The 18,789-nt window shown below is 45.2% G+C and overlaps 2 protein-coding genes across 9 annotated transcripts in view; one reads left to right on the top strand and one right to left on the bottom strand.

Annotated features, from left to right (window-relative positions):
• Positions 1 to 12,696, top strand: part of LOC113209546 (kinesin-like protein KIF2A) — a 36,219-nt gene extending 23,523 nt beyond the window's left edge. For 2 of the 6 annotated variants that reach the window (XM_026427110.2, XM_052268089.1), the window contains exons 2-14: positions 2,415 to 2,509; positions 2,781 to 2,876; positions 3,402 to 3,447; positions 5,269 to 5,463; positions 6,372 to 6,645; positions 6,729 to 6,832; positions 6,917 to 7,079; positions 7,188 to 7,434; positions 7,511 to 7,820; positions 7,910 to 8,064; positions 8,149 to 8,343; positions 8,427 to 8,601; positions 11,420 to 12,696. In XM_026427110.2, the coding sequence (XP_026282895.1) occupies positions 2,415 to 2,509; positions 2,781 to 2,876; positions 3,402 to 3,447; positions 5,269 to 5,463; positions 6,372 to 6,645; positions 6,729 to 6,832; positions 6,917 to 7,079; positions 7,188 to 7,434; positions 7,511 to 7,820; positions 7,910 to 8,064; positions 8,149 to 8,343; positions 8,427 to 8,601; positions 11,420 to 11,574 (2,210 nt within the window). In that variant the 3' untranslated portion in view covers positions 11,575 to 12,696. The remainder of the gene's footprint in view (positions 1 to 2,414; positions 2,510 to 2,780; positions 2,877 to 3,401; positions 3,448 to 5,268; positions 5,464 to 6,371; positions 6,646 to 6,728; positions 6,833 to 6,916; positions 7,080 to 7,187; positions 7,435 to 7,510; positions 7,821 to 7,909; positions 8,065 to 8,148; positions 8,344 to 8,426; positions 8,602 to 11,419) is intronic. The other 4 variants (XM_052268092.1, XM_052268090.1, XM_052268091.1 and 1 more) reach the window with 4 other exon arrangements.
• Positions 12,697 to 14,020: 1,324 nt separating this feature from the next.
• LOC113209548 (regulator of G-protein signaling 20) overlaps positions 14,021 to 18,789 on the bottom strand; it is a 27,867-nt gene continuing 23,098 nt past the window's right edge. For all 3 annotated transcript variants that reach the window (XM_052268095.1, XM_052268096.1, XM_052268094.1), the window contains 4 exons: positions 18,543 to 18,626; positions 18,240 to 18,301; positions 17,946 to 18,112; positions 14,021 to 17,292 (listed from right to left, as the gene is read on the bottom strand). In XM_052268095.1, the coding sequence (XP_052124055.1) occupies positions 17,023 to 17,292; positions 17,946 to 18,112; positions 18,240 to 18,301; positions 18,543 to 18,626 (583 nt within the window). In that variant the 3' untranslated portion in view covers positions 14,021 to 17,022. The remainder of the gene's footprint in view (positions 17,293 to 17,945; positions 18,113 to 18,239; positions 18,302 to 18,542; positions 18,627 to 18,789) is intronic.

The following is an 18,789-nucleotide window of genomic DNA, read 5'->3' as shown; positions in this document are numbered from 1 at the left end:
CCCCCCTCCCCCCTCTCCTTTGCTTAGTCCTCGGCTGCTCCTCTTTTGGATCGACTCGGCCGCGTGTATAGAAGGTATCGATTCCATTGCTTCGTGCCATGCAGGGATCGGGACCGCGCGCGCGTCTCTGTCGTGATCCTCTGCCCCCCCCCCTCCCCCCTCTAAATCCCCCTCTTCCCACTCCGCTACCCTTCCTTTTCCCCACGGACTTTCCTCGTCCGTCTTTCTTTCCTCAAGTGGGTTGACGCGCGCTCGCGCGCGGCCAAGCCGGAATGGAGCGGGTTGAATCTGTTTATGTTTCCGAGCGGGCAGATGACGGGGAGAGCGAGAGCAATTGGCTGCGCTGACCGCTCGCTGCCCCGGTCGCGCGGAGGTTAACGAGGGTCGCCTCACCGCCCTTCTCTCCTCAGCAATCGTTGTTAATCCGTAATAGACAAACCTAACTTTAAAAAAAATAAAAAACAAAAAGGTTGGCAACATGTTTGTCTGACTCTTCGATATCTTTGACTTGCTGAGGCATGCCGTCAAGGGAATGAATGAAAGTGTGATTATTTATTTTATTTTATTTTAAAAAATCACACTCTAGTGCCTCTGTATGCACAGTGGCGTTCACAAACCTACAAGTGCGCAACATGCCCACACCCAGGTTTCCGGTGTCCTTATTTTTTCACAACGTTTGGGAGAGTAAGCGTACTTTTCGTTGCACGGCGTGTTATGGTTGGTGGTGGTGGATGATGATGTCGATTACGGCGATGACAGCCGGACCGTCCCACCCACCGCCTCGCGCGGGGGACTAAATTGATTAATCGGCCACCTTGTCGTGTGTGGCGCGGCGGTGGTGGCGATGCCGAGCCGGGGTGGTGGGGTCATCTCCGACCTCGCCTGTCGTCTGCGGAGGTCAAAGCCGTTTGCGCGTTGGGATGCATCTGTCACGCGACTTATGACTATCAGAATTGTAGATGCGGGAATATTGGAAAAAATGTGCAACGTACACCAATCAAAACTCGTAACTCAAACAAAAATATTGGTAAATTTATAATTATAATTCTATAGGATTACGAAAAACCTGGATTTTTTGTTGTATTAAACCTAACTTTAACGCAATGTGGCCCCCTTTGGACCAAGCGCCGGCAGCGCGCCTTGCGGCCCGCGCCGCGGTGTCGGCTTCTTTTTTTATTTCTTTTGGCGTGTGTGTGTGCGCGCGCGCACTTCAACGAGCGTTTCGCACGCCAAGGAAAGCGAAAGAAAAAACACAAGACTTGGGATTCTAAAAGTCGTTTGTGATGTCAGTGTGACCGGGCGTGGCGGTGCGTGGGCGGCGCCGGGCGGCGCTGCGCCTTCTGGCGCATTGTGTCTGTCTCGGAATGTTGCCCCCTCATCGGCGGGACCCGACCGACGCGCCGGAGGAGACTTGCCATGGCCGACGGCGTTACAGTCGGAGATAAAACACAGACTTGGAGGGGGGGGGGGGAGTGAAAGAAACATTTGCCAATTTAGTAAGGTGTGCAAGTACCCTCATATCTGAAAGTGTCAATCCTATGCACTGCAAATCGTCGAATTTTGACTCAATGTGTACCTATATAGTGTCGTTTTTGGCGAAAGGCAACTTCTATTGATTCGCCAGTGTCTTTTGAGGCGTACTTGTGTGCCAGAGGTGAGCATCGGGCGGTCCGCCTGGACCGGGATGGTCCGAAAACGACGGGTGGAAGTGAGACGCTCGAGCGGGCCAGAGCTCCATCTCACTCGCACTTCTCGCTTTCCGGACCATCCCGGTCCAGGCGGACCGCCCGATGCTCACCTCTGTTGTGTGCACCGGGCGCCGGTTGAACTATTATTTTAGTCTAGACTAGAAAGTGGGGAGGGAGTAGGGAGGACATTTGCGAAGCATTCAGAAACGCAAGACAAGGTGTTAAATTGTTTCGCAAAAAGTGGTGGTTTTTTTGGCGAGTTTGTAAAGCGTACTACGATGTGGCCGTATCAAACTCATAACTCTAAATTTTTTGTCTTGATTTTTTTATTATTATTTTTTTGTATTCGGATTCTGGATAATCAGTAAAAGTCACGCTATGACTCTACCCACTCCACATCTTTCGGCTATCGGTGTGCTGGCGCTGCTGCGGTGGCTTGGCGATGGCGGTGCTGGCCTGGTAGTAGTAGGCGTCTGACACGACCCGGCGCGATATTTCCGCGCATCCGCCGAGGAAGGCGCCCCGCCCGTCTGTCTGTCAAGTGAAAATTGTTGTCGGAGAACCGTAAGGCACGCACCCACTGTGCGCCACGACGCGCCAGCCACCCACGCCGAGTGCGCCGAGCGAAATCGTTCGGTGCAAAAATTGTGTGTCTGCGGCTGACGCCGGCTGACTGCTGCTTTGCTGCTGACTGACGCCGAGTGCTTTGCTTTATGTCTGTCGCAGGCCGAGTACATTCCGCGATCGTCTCCGGGGTCAACTGGGAAACGCGGAGCGTCACCGTCGAGTGGTTCGAACGGGGGGAGACCAAGGGAAAAGAGGTAAGTGTGTGAGAGGCTGCGGTTACACGCTATCCACCGTGGTCGTCTAGCTTGCCAAAAGTTTTGCATTTCTTTTTGACTGCTAAATTTTGGTCCTCTTCTGGAGACTGACAAATTTTGTTTTTTTTCCGAGAGAGTCCAAAAATTTGCAGTCTCCAAAAAACACTCAAAATTTGGAAGACAAAAAAAGCAGTGCCGAAATTGTGGTAAGCTAGGCGACCGACGTTCGCTGTATTGGGCTGAATCTGTATGTCGTTCTCTCTGTTTGCAGATCGAAATGGAGGCCATTTTAAATATGAACACGCACCTAATGGGAACAGCGCCCCAAGACGAACCTGTGATTAACAACAATAAAAAAGTAACCAGAGTACGTATGCTTAACACACACTAATTTGACGCCAGGTGTCTGTCTCTCTACCTCTTTCTCTTTTGTGTCGTTATTTATTTTTTTCTTTACTCGCCCATTTTAACACCCGTCACGCAACTTTTCGGTCTTGGCCCGCCCCTTGTCCTAACGAGTGCAGATGGCTCTCGCTCCCCAGCCCCGGCCCGAGGCCCCGTGCTCCTGCATCCCCCGGCCGGTGCCCCCGCCGCCCCCGGCCCCACTGGAGGACGCCCCAACGCCCCTGCCCCGTTATAGACGCCCCAATGACTCCCCACGCCTCTCTCATCACACGGTACACAACGCTCAGTGTGTGTCCGACGATCACTTTTAAATGTTTTTATTCTTTCTTTTCGTGGGTGTGGTGCGAAAGTAGCTTTGCATGCGTTTCAATTTTTTGTCATTATCTTTCATTCATTTTCTCCTTCAATCTGAAGTGGCATTTGGTGCATTTATTATATACGTTTTCGTTAAAGTAACCTCAGACTAAAATTTACTTTTCTTTTACAGTCGACGAAAGCAAACAATCCGACAATGTCTGTGGCATCTAGCAAAGGTATGTGTTTTCTCTGTGAACTTTGCCATTGAAGTTAGTTTTCATGCCGTTGGAATGGAGCTCCAGACAACCCCTCTGTTATTGATTCATGTGCAAACTAGTCATTTTCACCACGGAGCGGCGTGCATTTGGCACCGCTGCATGGCACATTTTCGTAACAGGCGCGGTAAACACATCTCTATTCCAATTGCGTGACGAGTTACTATTTTAAAGTTAATACATAATTACAGCACTGTATTTCTGTACTTTAGCTGTTTTAACAAGTAGCCGAGCCATTCGCTCTGGTGTTTTCCCCCTAGCCTGCACCTCCTGTGTGCTCCAATGTAGCCACACATAGTACTTTAGAGACCAACACAAGGTTTCCGCTAATTTACACTTTCATTCCATTGCCCTATCGACATCGACCTTGCGGTTTATTATTACCACCACCACCACCACCACTACCACCCGCGGCGTGATCCTTTTCAAAACCCTTCCTCGATTAATTTCCTTTTCGTTTTTTGCTCGGTAAATAAGTTGTTAACGTCAGCGCGCGCGCCGAGCGGCGCAGAGCGTTGTTGCAGCCCGGGTCGGGTGGGCCGCGAATCAATACGGCACAATATCATCATTACCTTCCGACCGGTGCCCCCCCCCCTTTCCCTCTTTTTCTACCCCCGCAACTCGTTAGTGGCAACGTAATGCCTTCCGTGTTTCAGTGGCTATGACCGCCGCTACTCGCCCGCGCGCCCAGCGCCTCTACCGCCTCCGCTGCGCGTCGCGTTTTCGAGTGACAGCCAGTTTATAGGGCAGTAGCGGGCAGAAGAGAAGGGGGATGAAAAGTTTCGTACCGTTCGACCGCATCGTGCATTTTCCTTTTTCCGGGGGTGGGGGTGGCGGCTATCGTCGTCAGGGAGGGTATTGACCCCCCACCGAGGGGCTACAGGCGGCCGGCAGGAAGCGGAACTATACTGTCACCTCAAAGCCGCGTGGCGCGCTAACCGGAAGTTGAATTCCCTCCTCGCGTATGGCGGAAGGATAAAGGGTTGGCTGGGGAAGGGGGTGGGGGCATCATATAGAGTGGCCTTGCACGGCCTCTCTCGTGGGTATCTCTATACCCCTTTGAGCATAAAGCCCCCCTGGGTGAACACGTCACGTGATTTATCGGGGATTGGCACGGTGGAGGGGGAATGCTTCCGCGTCGCTCTGATGGCGATGGCGCTATCGCCGGCGGTGGGGGGCCCTCCGGCTGCGCCAGCCCCGCCGCCGGGGTGCACCCGCCGCCCGCCGCCGGGTCACTCGGCCGGCAACCTCGTCGTGGTGGTCGCCCTGCCATGTGCTTCTCCATCCTGTACACGTTCAGGACCCTCGGGCGCGTCGCCGACTCCGCCAGCCTAGGCTCCCCGGACGCGCTGACGTCCTCGTCCCCCTCCTCCCCCGCCAAGCCGTCGTCGTCGCCGTCGTCGCCCCCGCCAGGTCGTCCGCTCCGAACCACACCACACTGTGTTGATTGCACTTGTTTTTGCTTTTAAAAGCGGGGTCAAAAGGAACTATAGGCACTGATGTTAACTTGTGCTGGCAATGTCGTTGAATCTTGATCGATAATCTGTTTTTCATCTAGTCGTATGACACGCCCAGCACCACTGTCCACTGTGTGCGTTAGTGTGGCGAGTAGGTGTTAAAAGCATAGTGTGGCGTGGCCCCCATTAGCCCCCCATCCCGTAGGCCAGGGTCGTGGCGGTACCTCCACGTCCACTCTGTCCCATCAGCCAGCCTGCTGCTGCCCTCGGGCGGCCTTCCCTCCAGTGGGCTCTGGCGAAATCACACGTTCGTGTCTGGTTCCAGCACCGTACAGATCGACGAGAAACCAGGGCAGGCCGACGAACATCGTCCCGGCCGTGAATGGCCACGGAGACTCTGGCATTCCCGTACCTAACCGAGTGTGTGAGACAGTCGCTCCCACTCCGACGAACCCCTCAGCGCCACGTCACACTATGCAGCTCTCAACAGCTCCAGTTGCCACCGCCCCTACAGGTACAGGTGAGCTTCACCCAGGAAAAGGCATGACTGGATCAACAACTAACAAAATGCTTCTCCCTACTAACCGGGCCCGAGGGATGTCCCCTGTATGGGTTGTGTAATGTGGAAACAGAGTAGATCCCTAAGGAATAGTTATTTTTTTAGTTCGGATGGGTCTTATTTTCCTATAGGTTTTATAATCCAATATTAATATTCATGTAAGTGGTGCCCGGGGTCGCATTGTTGTGCGTTTTGCTCCTAAGAATAGTGAATCCCACTGTTGTACCCTAGCAACAGGAGCTCTTGCACTTAATTCCCATTTTGTTCACTCATTCTATTTTGCTGATTTGGTCTGCTAGACTTGTAGAGCTTGTAGATCTAGCACCATTGTTAAATTTCATTATACTTGCTATGGCACCTCCCACTAGTAAGTAAGTAATTTTTATTGCATGTTGTGAGTGGTAACCGTTTTTTTTTTTGTTCTGTGTCAAACTATTAACCAGTAAATAAATGCGAGTACCTTCACTTTGGTAATGCTTTATAGATACTTAAGGCTACATTATTAATAATTCACTTTTCATTTGAATAACCATCCATAACCATGTACATAAATTTCATATGAATAGCTGCTAGTTTGGGGAACCATGTAATTGTTTAATCAGTACATATGATGAGTTCTGTCACATATTTTTTTTCTTAATTTAGGGATAAAACTTTGGTTATGTTTTTAAATTTTAAGAAAATATTATCTTTACGACAACTATATGCACACCTTTCCACCCAAATCCTGCAGAATTCAATGACCTAAAGAGTACTATTACAAAGCAGACTTTTCTTGTGTAACCCAAGCCTCAAAAATAGCTGCCTGACACTTTCTAACTCTTGTTTCAATAACATTTTGCATGCTTTTGCACAAACTTTTACATCAGGACGTTCAGTGAAAGGAGGAGGTGGTCTTATCGAGACAGCTGTCCAGAACCAGAACCAAAACATTGGTCCTGCAGGAGTTGGTGGAGTTGGTGGAGCCGGCGCTGCAAACAACGCCGCCAACAACCGCCGCAGCAATGTCGTGAAGGAAGTGGAGAGACTGAAGAAGAATCGAGAAGAACGACGTCAACGACAAGCAGAGCTCAAAGAGGAGAAAGAAGCCCTGATGAACCTTGATCCTGGGAACCCTAATTGGGAATTCTTAGCTATGATTCGGTGAGTTTATATCATCTGTTAGTTGATGTTGATACCTACTTTAAATCACTCTATTTTACAATTTTTTTAATATTTATTTCCAGAGAGTACCGGAATGCCATTGACTTCAGACCTCTGCGAGGATCAGAGAGTGTTGAAGATCACCAAATCACCGTTTGTGTGAGAAAGAGACCATTAAATAAAAAGGGTAGGTCTCGTATCATGTGAAACTATTTTCTTCTCCAGGAAGACAATTTCACATCTAATATATTTTATTCTTTGTGTCTTATAGAAATGACTCGTAAAGAAGTGGATGTCATAACCATTCCTAGTAGAGATCAGTTAGTTGTGCATGAACCAAAAAATAAAGTGGATCTAACAAAATATCTTGAAAACGCACCCTTCAGATTTGATTATGCATTCGATGAATATTGCGGCAATGAAATTGTTTACAAGTAAGTTTGTTTTGTCTCTTTTAAATTGGATTTTCTTTGCAAAATTGCTTGACTGAATAGATTTTTATGTTATTATTCTGTTAATTTAACATTATTCAATCAATACAGATATACTGCACAACCACTTGTTCAGACAATTTTTGAGGGAGGAATGGCAACATGTTTTGCCTATGGTCAGACTGGAAGTGGAAAGACCCATACGATGGGAGGAGACTTTCAGGGTAAAACCCAAGATTGCAAGAAGGGTATCTATGCCATGGCTGCCAAAGATGTTTTTAAGTACCTAAAATCTTCTAAATATGCTCCTTTAAACCTTGTCATCTCTGCAAGTTTTTTTGAAATCTATAGTGGGAAGGTACAGTCTCATCAATAAATGTGTCTGTTAAATTTTTTGCTTTCCAATAATAACTTTTTATTTTAAATTTTGTTAGGTCTTTGATCTGCTGGCAGACAAAGCTAAGCTTCGTGTGCTTGAAGATGGCAAACAGCAGGTTCAGATTGTGGGACTCACAGAACAAGTTGTTGGCTCAGTGGAAGATGTTTTAAAACTGATTCAACATGGAAATGCTGCACGAACATCTGGTCAGACATCAGCCAATTCTAATTCATCTCGATCACATGCTGTGTTTCAAATTGTGGCTCGTACTCCAGGAACTCATAGAGTTCATGGCAAGTTTTCACTTATTGACTTGGCTGGTAATGAGAGAGGGGCTGACACATCATCTGCAAACAGACAAACAAGTAAGTTCAGTGATCAATAGTTTACCTGATCCTCATACTCTTATTATTATTTTTGACCACTCTTTAAAAATTCTCCTTTTTCTATCTAGGAATGGAAGGAGCAGAAATCAACAAATCCCTCCTCTCGCTCAAAGAATGTATTCGTGCCTTGGGTAGGAAAAATGCTCATTTACCTTTCAGAGCAAGTAAACTAACACAAGTTCTTAGGGATTCCTTTATTGGTGAAAAATCAAAAACATGCATGGTGATTATCTAAAGTTTTTTTTAAAATTCGTAACTACTTTCTAATTTTGATATTTGTGTAATTATACTCTACTCTCTTGCACAGATTGCAATGATCAGTCCAGGGCTGAGCTCTTGTGAACATTCGTTGAATACATTACGTTATGCTGATAGAGTTAAAGAATTAGCAGCCAATGGTCCATCAGAAAACAAAGCATCACCAGAACAGGATCGAGAATCACCAACTGCTGAAGATGGTGGTTTAGATGACAGTGATCTTGCACAATTGCGATCACTAAATGTAAGCTCACATCAATTTATTTATCTAACTTTTCATTAAAGTTTTTCCATTTGTCTCATCCGTGTTTGTTTCTCTTTTTGCAGGAGGGTGAACTTTCAGCTGATCTCTATAATTTCCATGAAGCAGTATCCCAGTTACAAATGATGGAAGATGAGGTGCTAGATACTCACAAGTCAGTTTTGGAAGCATCACAGCGCTGGCATGAAATGGACTGTCGGTTACTGGCTGACACACGTGATGTGGACTACGATCAGGACGGTAGGCAACTCACTCCTTCTACCGTAGCTCTGAACACATCATCAATCCACTTGTCTCCATCTTCAGTGATTGGTCAGAACCTGCCAGGAAAGATAGGATCCTGCAATTATCGAGCGAATCCCATTACTAGGGCAAAGTCACAAAGTAGAATTCCGTCTTCAAATGTTCAGTGTGGTAAGACTGCTAGGTCTAAATCTCAGAGCAGAATTTCTAATAAGACAGGTGCTTCTTTAGCAAGAAGTCAAACATGTATTATCAAGTCTCCATGGGTGAACACCAACTCTCCACTTTCTTCGTTACCTGGTAATAACCCAACCAAGCCCGCACCTTTTCAAAAAACTCCCTTGCAACCGAGAATCGGAGAAAATTTAAGCTCTAGAGTCCATTTTGGTCAGGTTAGTCCTTCATCGCAAAGGGGTAGGCAGTTGACTGTTCATTCTCAGAGAGGATCAAATATACAGAGATCTAAATCACAGGCTGGCCTCTCCAATATTTCTGCAGTACGCAGACCCTTGTCACACTTAGTGACTAATGGTCATGTGTCGACAGTTGTAGCCCAGTATAACCAGTCTGGCAGGTCTACTGGTAGACCCACCAGTTTTGGGACTAGATCGGGTAACTTGTCATCTTCTAAGGGCACTCGTCCCTCATCAGCTCCTCTTCGTAAATGCTGGTCACAGGTGGGGTTGAATCTTGTTGCACAACCGCCACAGCTAGTTATCAGCCCTCAAAACTCTCCACCACTCAAACGAGCCAAGTCTCAATTGAGACTTCCCCAGGAAAATGAAAGTGATTGCAGCGATGATCTACCTGTCTCACTTAAAATGCTTGATGATGACTCTGCCCTTCCATCATGGTATCATAAACGTCAAGTTAAGGCACCTGACAGAAGTGACAGCATTCCATCCTTGACCCCATCTGATTACCCAATGAGCAACCAATCTGGAAATAAATCGCAACCCGAGCCAGTTCATCAAGAAAGGGCTCAGTATCCACTTCACAGGAGCTCAACCGAACACGGCATCCAGATAATCAGGCCATTGAAAAGATCTTTTCCACCTGAGAGGCTTCGTTTCCTTCAAGACGGAAATCCTCGCGACGAGGAAAGTTGTGAAGAAGGCCAGGGGATGCTCAGGATGCATGGCAAGTCCCTGATGAGTGATGCGGGTCAGCCTCAGCCTCAGCCAACGCTACAAGGCGGCATAAGCAGAAGGTGCAAGGACCTTGCTTTAAGCATCCTGTTAAATACTACAGTTTATCTAATTTTACCATTTCTATATTCCTTGCTCGTGCTCTACATAACATAAATTTTCTCCTACCAAATCTGCTCAAAGTTACTGGCACATTCATTCTATTTAACAAGAAATTTATCTCTCTGATTTCCAATGCTCAGCTCTTATCATTGAACATTTGAAACTCATAAGTCATTTACTAATCTAATAAGAATGCATACAGCTCCACCAATTAAAAGCACAAAACTAATAGAAACTCAAACATGGCAGGTTCTGGTATTGAAGGAAGAGGCAAAGGGTTCAATGATAGTGTAATCATTTGTTGTTGTTAGGTATACAGTATCTAGTAATCTTGCTGAACAAACTTTCATGCTTCTTTCTTCATCTCTTTTTTTTTATCTGGGCTCTTATTAATGCTTCAGCATGCTAGCATTTCCATAAAGATGCCAAATTTGTATTGCTTTGTTCCTGGAAGATGCTTAGTTTAAATTTTAATCAACCCTCTCCCCCTCCTTTGTGCATTACTATTTTCTTAATGTTTGCTTGTTGCATGCTTTATTTGCCTTTCACTGCCTCTTTAGGGTTATCCTGACTACAGGTGCCCATTGTGTGTGTCTGTGTGTTTTGTGTTAAATGGTTCTTACATTTGTAGTTTGCGCTCTTGTGATTAATTTTTTCTCAATTCCTCAACTTATCTTAGTTATGTTGGTATTGTTTCTCTCTTCACTTTACTTTCACCTACACTGTACAATTTTGAGACGAAGAAAGTGTGTAGCTTACTAAATGTTGGTTTGTTGAGTTAACCTTTATTTTCAATAAATTACTTTGAGAACTGCATGTTGAGTGATAGCTGCACAACCCTATGTCTGCATGCAAATATTATGATCTATCACCTTCATTAAGAGCACTCTCCTTTGTTTTCCCAAATCCTCTTGAAATGAATACAAAGTATGAAAGAACCTTCTTCTGATGTTCTCCTAGAATTGTTGCTTATTTTAAGTAATTTTGGGTCATATTAATAATACCATACATGATTTTAAAATTAGGTATACATGTGAGTTTTTCTTATAATTTATCATGGTGCACAATATAATCAGATCTGGTCTTTCTATTGTCTTAATTTTTACTCTGCTAGTTTGTTGAAATAGAGGTACGCTTTTATAGATCAGAAGGAAACATCAAATCACAAAACATTGTTGTAGTCTTTCCAATTTATTCTAAACACTTGCCTGTGCCAGATATGAATGTTTTTCTTATCTATGATCTTTTAAGCTATTCAAGTTTTTACATATCTTTGCTCATCATTAAAAAATGAAACTACTCATACTTGATTGATTAGCTGTTGCCTGAGTTCAGCATGCATTATTCAAGACAATCAATCACATTGTTGGCTTTGTCAAATTTAAGCTTTGGTCAAGTACCTATCACAAGTAATGCATATTTGTCAACTAGCTTTTGTAACTAGGCTATTCAAACAAATGTTCACCAAATGCATTGCAAACACGGCTGAATGACTTGTTGTACCTCTAACTTAACAATCTGTAAATGCTTGATTCAGTATTAATTTTTTACAATGTTTGTTACAGCTTATGCTTCAAATCTTGAAGCTCTTGTGTCAGAGAAGATAGAAACATTGATGCAGTTCCGCGAGAAGATTACTGCATTCCGTGGTCAGCTTTTGGCCGAAGAAAAGATCAGTCAAAAAATGAATAGAGCCCCAATGAACTCCCGTCATCATTAGTGCTGGATTTTATTAGCCTTTTTTTGACTTTCAAGAGTACCCTAGCTTTTGACTGGTTTAGCGTCTGAGTGAGTCAGATTTGTTTGGAAGACTGGGTAGGGCTGCTCATATACCGGTGCGTTTTTCCAATTCTTTCTCTGCTCCTCTTAAATTTCTCTTGGTAACCATTTTTGGCATTGCAGTATGCTGTGTTCTTTTAATTGGTCCTATTTAATATTAAATCCTCTTCTAAACCCTATCAACTCATCATACTTCAATCAATGCTAAATAAATTCCAGCCATTTTCAAAATTCCCCTCTTTTTTTTTTTTTTGGTGTTCCTTTTTTTACAATCCCCTTTAACACATCACTTTTTGTTTTTTATGTGTAATAATAAAATTATGTTGAGACAGAATCAACAAAAGAATGGGTTGAATCAAGATGTTATGGCGTTATCTCCAGGATTGAATTCGTATATTTATTTATTATGAGATTTTAACTATCGTACTTGCGCTGCTCTGCATCAGAGCAATATTGGCTTTGTCAAGTAACCCTGTAATCCACTGAAAGCTAATTAATAAGCCCTGTATTATTGAGGTGCAAGATAATGCTAGTTATGCCTCATTTGACTGATTTTGGACTTAAAAATGTATCTCCTTGCTGTGTCAGCTCTCTGTAAAATAAAGTTAAGGCTCATCAAACACACCCCTTTGGATTTGATGCTATTTTATTGAAATGGCATTTTAGAAATGCGTTCATTAAATATTTTAATGAGACTAAAATAATCTTTGTGATGGAATGTGATATATTAGTGAACATTGAACCTCTATCTATGTTAATTTTCATCATTTCCTCCAAAGATGTACGCTGTGCTTAGTGCATATGCTGCTTCACAACTACCTCTTAAGGTCCATCTATAGTTCCAAGCCTTAAACAAACAAGCAAAATTATCCTAAACCTGAGTTGTTAAAATTTATTGCAGCAGTCAGGTAACTACTCAAGTGCTGTTTTTAGTGAACTTTGATTGGAAAGGGTATTCTGTGCTTATGTTAATTTATAAATTGCATGAAGTTAGTTACATTAATTTGTTTTTTTTATTGTTTTTAATACGAAGCACAAATAAAAGAAATTATGAATTCTTGAAGCTGTGTCTTTGCACCTCATCACGGTCTATCTCACTAGTCAGTTTGGGTAACTTCATACTGTAACTAATTCAAAATTATTTTTGTCTCATCCCTGTTAGTTTTGTCTTCTAAAAGATGGGTCTCAATAGATAAAACCGCAGGCATCTTTTCTCATCCATTTAATAACAGTTCTGTATTATGACTAGGTATGAATAACCAGCACTAGTATTTGATTTACATCCATAAGATCTATACCATAATATCTGTATTTACTAAATATTGATTGTTTTTTTCTTTTTGAACAACATTATCAAGACCTAGTCTAAACAAGAGTAATAGTTGGCCTTTGCCACAAAATGTTTTGTAAGCTAGGGAATGGACCAGTGCCTGTAGAGAAAAGGGGAAAGGGAATACAGCAATATTTGAACCAGTAATTTGAGGCACGAGGAAGGGGAGGAGGAGGAGGGGTGGAAGAGTTAAGGTACAACACATTCAGTACAATGTCATAACATGCTTGTAAAAATGTTACGTAACTTCTATAGCATTTCATACACGAAAACATGCTACAGTCGCAGATAAGATTAAGAGGTTTTCTTAAAAGCTGCACATCTTTGAAGAAAGACAATAAGTGTTCCCTTAAGTTGTATTTTAAATTTGGTTATTAAATAAAAATATAATATTTTTTCCTTTACAATCAGAAGTGTTCAGCATGATTGATGCATGGTGCTCGTACCATGCTCTTCTGCTCCCAAGCCGCTGCTGAGTTGCGTTATATGCTGCAAGTATCTGTAGTCCAGAAGGTTTTTGTCAGTAATGAAAATGAAGAGTTTGTGGAAAAAGGATGAATCATTTTAGGTAAAAATCTTTCGCCACTACTGTTAATCCTATGTGCTCCGGCCAGGCTCTGGCAGGTGCACTGTGCTGTGCACTTGCCCTGTGTAAGAGATCTTGTTTTTTTTTTCTCTGCTAATTTTGTAGACTAGTAGGCCTATGCTTGTCCAATGGTGCACAAACTTAATTTCAGATTGCTTAAACCTTTCAATTTGAGACACGTAAGTTTCTGTGGACTGAGAAAATTATTTAAGACAATTGTGCTGGAACACAAAGTTGGTGGATGTGGATTAGCAGATAGATTCATCAATCAAACAAAAGTTTGATAGGCAATGAAATTCTTGTATGTGTTCCTCAAGCGGCATTCACTATACCTCAGGGTTTCTTACCTCATTTCGATGATGAGCATGACTCAATTAGTTTAAAGAAACAGTAACTAAGCGTTCAGAGACCTGTTCAAACAGAGGCACAACAGGAGCCAACAGCGGATAAAGATTTTGAAAGGGAAACCACTCTCCATTACTCATTTTATTCATTAATTTGTCATCAATCTGCATACAGGTACTGTACAACTGAATTAATTCTTATTGTTTATTATATTACACTTTGTGCAAAGGTGACACTCTCTCTAAGAGTTTCCAATGAGACCGCGCAGGACCTCTTTATCGGCGCTGCCAATGTAGCATTCATAACTTTCTGCACAAATGATTTTATGTTTTTTTACGTAGTGAGTAAAAAAAAGCAAGAAATGTGTAGAACTGCGTTAACTGCAACCTTACCAAGGACACTTCTTTCACTCACAATGCCAGACGAAAGATATCACATTGTTATCGTATTTATTTTTCCAGCCATGTTCTAAACTCGAGCATCCTCTATCCTCTTGGTCATCCCCTGCTGCAGAGCAATTAGGAAGCCCCCCGGAAGCCAACCGGAAGCGCCTTCTTTAACAGAGGCGATGTGGTGTTGGAAACGTTCTACGTACAGGGAAGTCCCGGGGGAGTTCCCCAATCGCTCCGCTCGTGGAACAGATTTCCCTTCACCTCATTCCACTACAGTTTATTGCAGGGCGTTTCTTGCTCTTCCTTTTTGAGCGTTCTCTATAAGTTTTTTCTTCAAATTTTTTAAGACTAGTGACAGTGGCAGTTTGAACCATAACATGTAGGCCGTGTAGTTACGATAGAGGGCACAGTGAATCGGATGTGCCATCCAATCCAGTCAGTAGACATCCAGTGCTACGGCGACAGTGCTTGTTAAATGCAATCCTACTGTCGATCTCTTTGGCAAACGATTCAGTGCTTAAAACACTTCAGTAATTAATTAAAAAACAACAAGAACAGTTTTAAGTTGTTATTATTTTCATGAGTAAAGGAGCATGTGCAAAATACGAGATAGCCCTTTTGAATGAAAAAATACGTTTTCCCCCAAACGTTAGGCAGGTCTCGCGATGAACATGGCTGGAATTAGGATAAATTCTACCTCAAGAGGAGTGGCACACATGTTTCAAGAGTGTCAAGAAAGATGGTCAGCCCGACGTCACAAAAATTTCCCGACCGTACGGTCTGACGTCACATGCGACCAATCATTGCCTTGGACATTCGCCACACGCCGATGTTTACATACGGCTTCAGCTTAAGTTCGCTCTACTCAACAATTTTCTATACATCCACAAAAATGAAACTAGATGACAACAAAAAGTTATAAATGAAAATGACACTTCCATAGTGGTTTTTGGCATTTTTCGCAACTGTGCTGTTCCGCTCGGTGGACGCGTCAAGCCTACAATCTCTCTTCTTGGAGATTGTATTTATCAAGATGATACAGGGGAATCGGTAAAGGAATGCTTCATTAACTTTCTTACGTAGGAAACTGCAGCCTACAGACGGCTTAAAAGACAACGATTTACAGCAAGAAAGAGCGCGTCTGATCGGGCGCCTTGGGGGGCGGCCTGGACGTCTGGACAGGGCAGCTGCAGCCGCAGGAGCCGCAGCTCCAGGGCAACCCTCCACCGGGCAAAGCGGCGCTCGTCAAAGGGGCTCTTTCTTCGGACATGGAAGTGAGGCAAACGGGGGGGATATTCCTACAAGGGCGACCGTGGCAGCTTTCGTAAAAAAAAAATCAATATTACAATATTTTTTTAAATTAAGGTCAGAAAAAAATCCCGACTGTAGGACCGACCGGAACAAAGAAAGGAATTAATACTGCAAAATGACAATGAGAATCGATGAGATATCACAAAACAAGATGCACCAACGTAAAAGTACCAGATGATACAATACGATCAGAACAAGAGCGAGAGGGAGAGGGTCGCGCAAGTTGCTGTGTTGGCCTGACTCGTCGCACACTTGGCTTCGCGTCGCGCCCTCTCTCTACCCTGCCGGTTCGCTGGTTCGCTACAGCTGCAGCTCACTTGCGCCTGGAATAAAAGCGTACCAACAAATATGTGTGCTCACGGCACCACGGCTGCCGCAAGGTACCGTGAGCGCTCCGGTCCACCGGGCGCAGCTACTGCCGACCCGGTCCTTCTTACATTCATTTACAACAACAGTTTACATCAATAACAACCTTACAACGACAACCTCCATCACTCAAATTTGTGCGCAACACAGGGCCCGCCGCTCCTCCGCTCTGGCGACACCGGTAGCGGCGGGACCCTCACCTTATCACCTAAACTGCCTTGTCCTCCGTCACTCTTCATTTCACTCGCACTCCGTCACTTACACACATCATCCCTCTCACTCCTCTCTTCTCGCATACTTATTTTTTTTTTCATTTTAAATAATGATAAACCATAAAGTTGTCGTGAGCCAGCCACCTCCCGCGGTGCAAGTCTCAATTATAGAAGAATATTTGGTCCACTGTAATATTTTTTTAAATTATTACTAAAGGGACCGATCGTCCCCAAAAGGTGACCTTTGGCAGGTCGATCGCGCACACGCCACTAAAACACAAAACAGGGCATGCAGCGGCGTGCAGGCCCCCTGGAGTCCCTGGAGTGTGGGTCCTGGAAGACCCCTGGAGGGCCTTCGGAACGTTGTGCCCAACTGCGCGCAGCCCCGCAGCCCCAGCCCCTGGGTCACACACACGCGCACACACTCACACTAGCTCATTTAGGCTTTTAGGCCTCCGACTTAACGGGGATTTTCCACAACCATTGAGTACAATATATATAGATAATATTCGTCTTTAAAATTACGTTGTTTTCTTGCTTTTCATTACTTTTTAAATTTACAAAGTGCAAAGAGAAATGGCGGGGTGGGGCTGCGGGGCGCTGCGCCATGCCGGGGGGCGCCTCGCGACGCCACGCGTGTCCAGGTCGGCCTCGGGTCGTGCTTCGCAGTGCTTCGTCGCTGCCGCAGCCGCCTCCGAGCTGGAGGCCGTGGGGGGTTGGAAGGAGGGGGTGGGGGAGAGATAGGGGGCAGGGCGGAGGGGTTGTTGAGCGTGCTAGCCGTGCCGTGACATGCCGTGCCGGGCCGCCCCCGAGCGCGCTGCTGGGGGGTGGGGATGGGGGGCGCCCCTTATGCGTTGGACTGGCGCCGCAGAGAGCCGCCCCCCGCGCCGCCCCCGCCCACGGACGGCGTGCCCGCCTGCGAGCCGGACTGCGAGCCGTTGCCGTTGCTGGAGTCGAGCTGCGCGATCTGGCGGAACAGCGAAGAGTTGACGAAGCGCGGATACGAGTCGCGGTGCATCAGGGTGTAGATCTGCAGCTGGGCCTCGTCGAACGTGCGTGGGGTGGGGTCCACCATGTTCCTGTTGACCAGCTCGCGCACCCGGGAGTCCAGGCTCACCTGCGGCGGAAACAATCATGAGTAACAACTACCGCGTGCCTGGAAACCTTTGAAACCCCACAGCCCACAAGGGGTTTTCAAACTCTTAAAATTTTACGTCGCTCCTCCTGTGCATTGCCTTTGAATTACAATCGCAAACAAGAATACGCTTTGTACAGGGCGACCCATTCGGGATCATCGAGAAAGTACGTCCTTCATTCTACGCTTCGAACCCGCGTACGAAGCTGTCAAGTTCAGCCGATGCAAGCTCTCATAGCGCCTGGTGGGTAGGCAACACATTGTGTGCAGTACGTAGGTGTAACGCTTGGTGGCCTACCCCGAGTTTCGCAGGCGCCGAGCTCCCGTAATTTGTATTAATGAATCCGAGAAAAACGGACGTATTCTTTCTGGACGACCCCTTGGAGGCAAACCCTTCAGTGAGATTCCGTACTCGAAATAAGTGAGAAAATATTTCGTCGCCAATTCGAAGCGAGTCTGCTAAGCTCGCCCTTTGAGTTTGAGTACTAAAGGACTCCCATCGAGTAAAAGATTTTGAGAGTGGGCCCTACCTGATTCGGCCTGATAGATATATTGTACATAAAGTCCAGGAAAAACTAGTACCTTTTCTCAGACTTTATTCGGGCAGTGTTCGTTTTTAATAGCGATGTACGTACCTCTTTGGGCGATAAAATAGAAATATAGTCCTCATAGATGAATCGTGCTTTTTCTTCGATTAAGTCGGGGTTGGATTCCTTCTTGAGCTCCTCACAGGCCAGCCAGAAGAGGATATTTTCTTCCGAGTATTCACATCGGAGAAAATCACGGAAAACTCTGCGACCAGCTGCAACACAGTTTGGGGTAGAGACATCAAGACGATGGAAGAAACAAAAGCAGTAAGAGCAGTGGCGCGGCGATTCGACGGACACGTGCGATATGCGATAGTTAATAGATATGGGCTTATAACTCACCTGTACTTTTCATCAGTTTGTCAAAGGATTTACCCCAAGCTCGGATCTCCTCCAATGGCGGTCTGCAGCACCAGAAATCATAAGGAATAAATGCCTTCTCTTGTTTTACTCAATGGTACAGGACACAGGGCAGGGAAAAACAGGTTCAAGCAGTTCAACAAATTGAGCAAATTAAAACGTTCAAAAAGAACAACAACATAAGAATGTGACACTATATTTTCAAACGAACAAACGATGACTTGAACCAATTTCATCTCCCGATCTGATCAGTAGCCACTGGCGCCGACTTGTTGGTTTACTTACGGAGGCTCCCCGTCGCAGGTCAGCATGTCCATGGGGTCCGGGTCCCCGTTTCTGTGGTCATCATCACCGCTCTTCGACGTCAAGCTGTCGACAAGAGGAGAGGAGGTCTGGTTATTCGCAGAGCAGAGCGGTTCACTTTAGCCAGAGGGAATGTGCACATTCGCATGTGAGACCGAGAGTTCAGACGAGGGAAAAGGGGAGGGGGAGTATCTCTGTCTGTCTGTCTGTCTGTCTGTCTGTCTCCCCC

The sequence above is a fragment of the Frankliniella occidentalis genome, unplaced genomic scaffold (assembly GCF_000697945.3).
Source record: "Frankliniella occidentalis isolate FOCC.00 unplaced genomic scaffold, Focc_3.1 Scaffold63, whole genome shotgun sequence".
Taxonomy (NCBI): Eukaryota; Metazoa; Arthropoda; class Insecta; order Thysanoptera; family Thripidae; genus Frankliniella; species Frankliniella occidentalis.
This window is presented reverse-complemented; position numbering and strand designations above follow the sequence as displayed.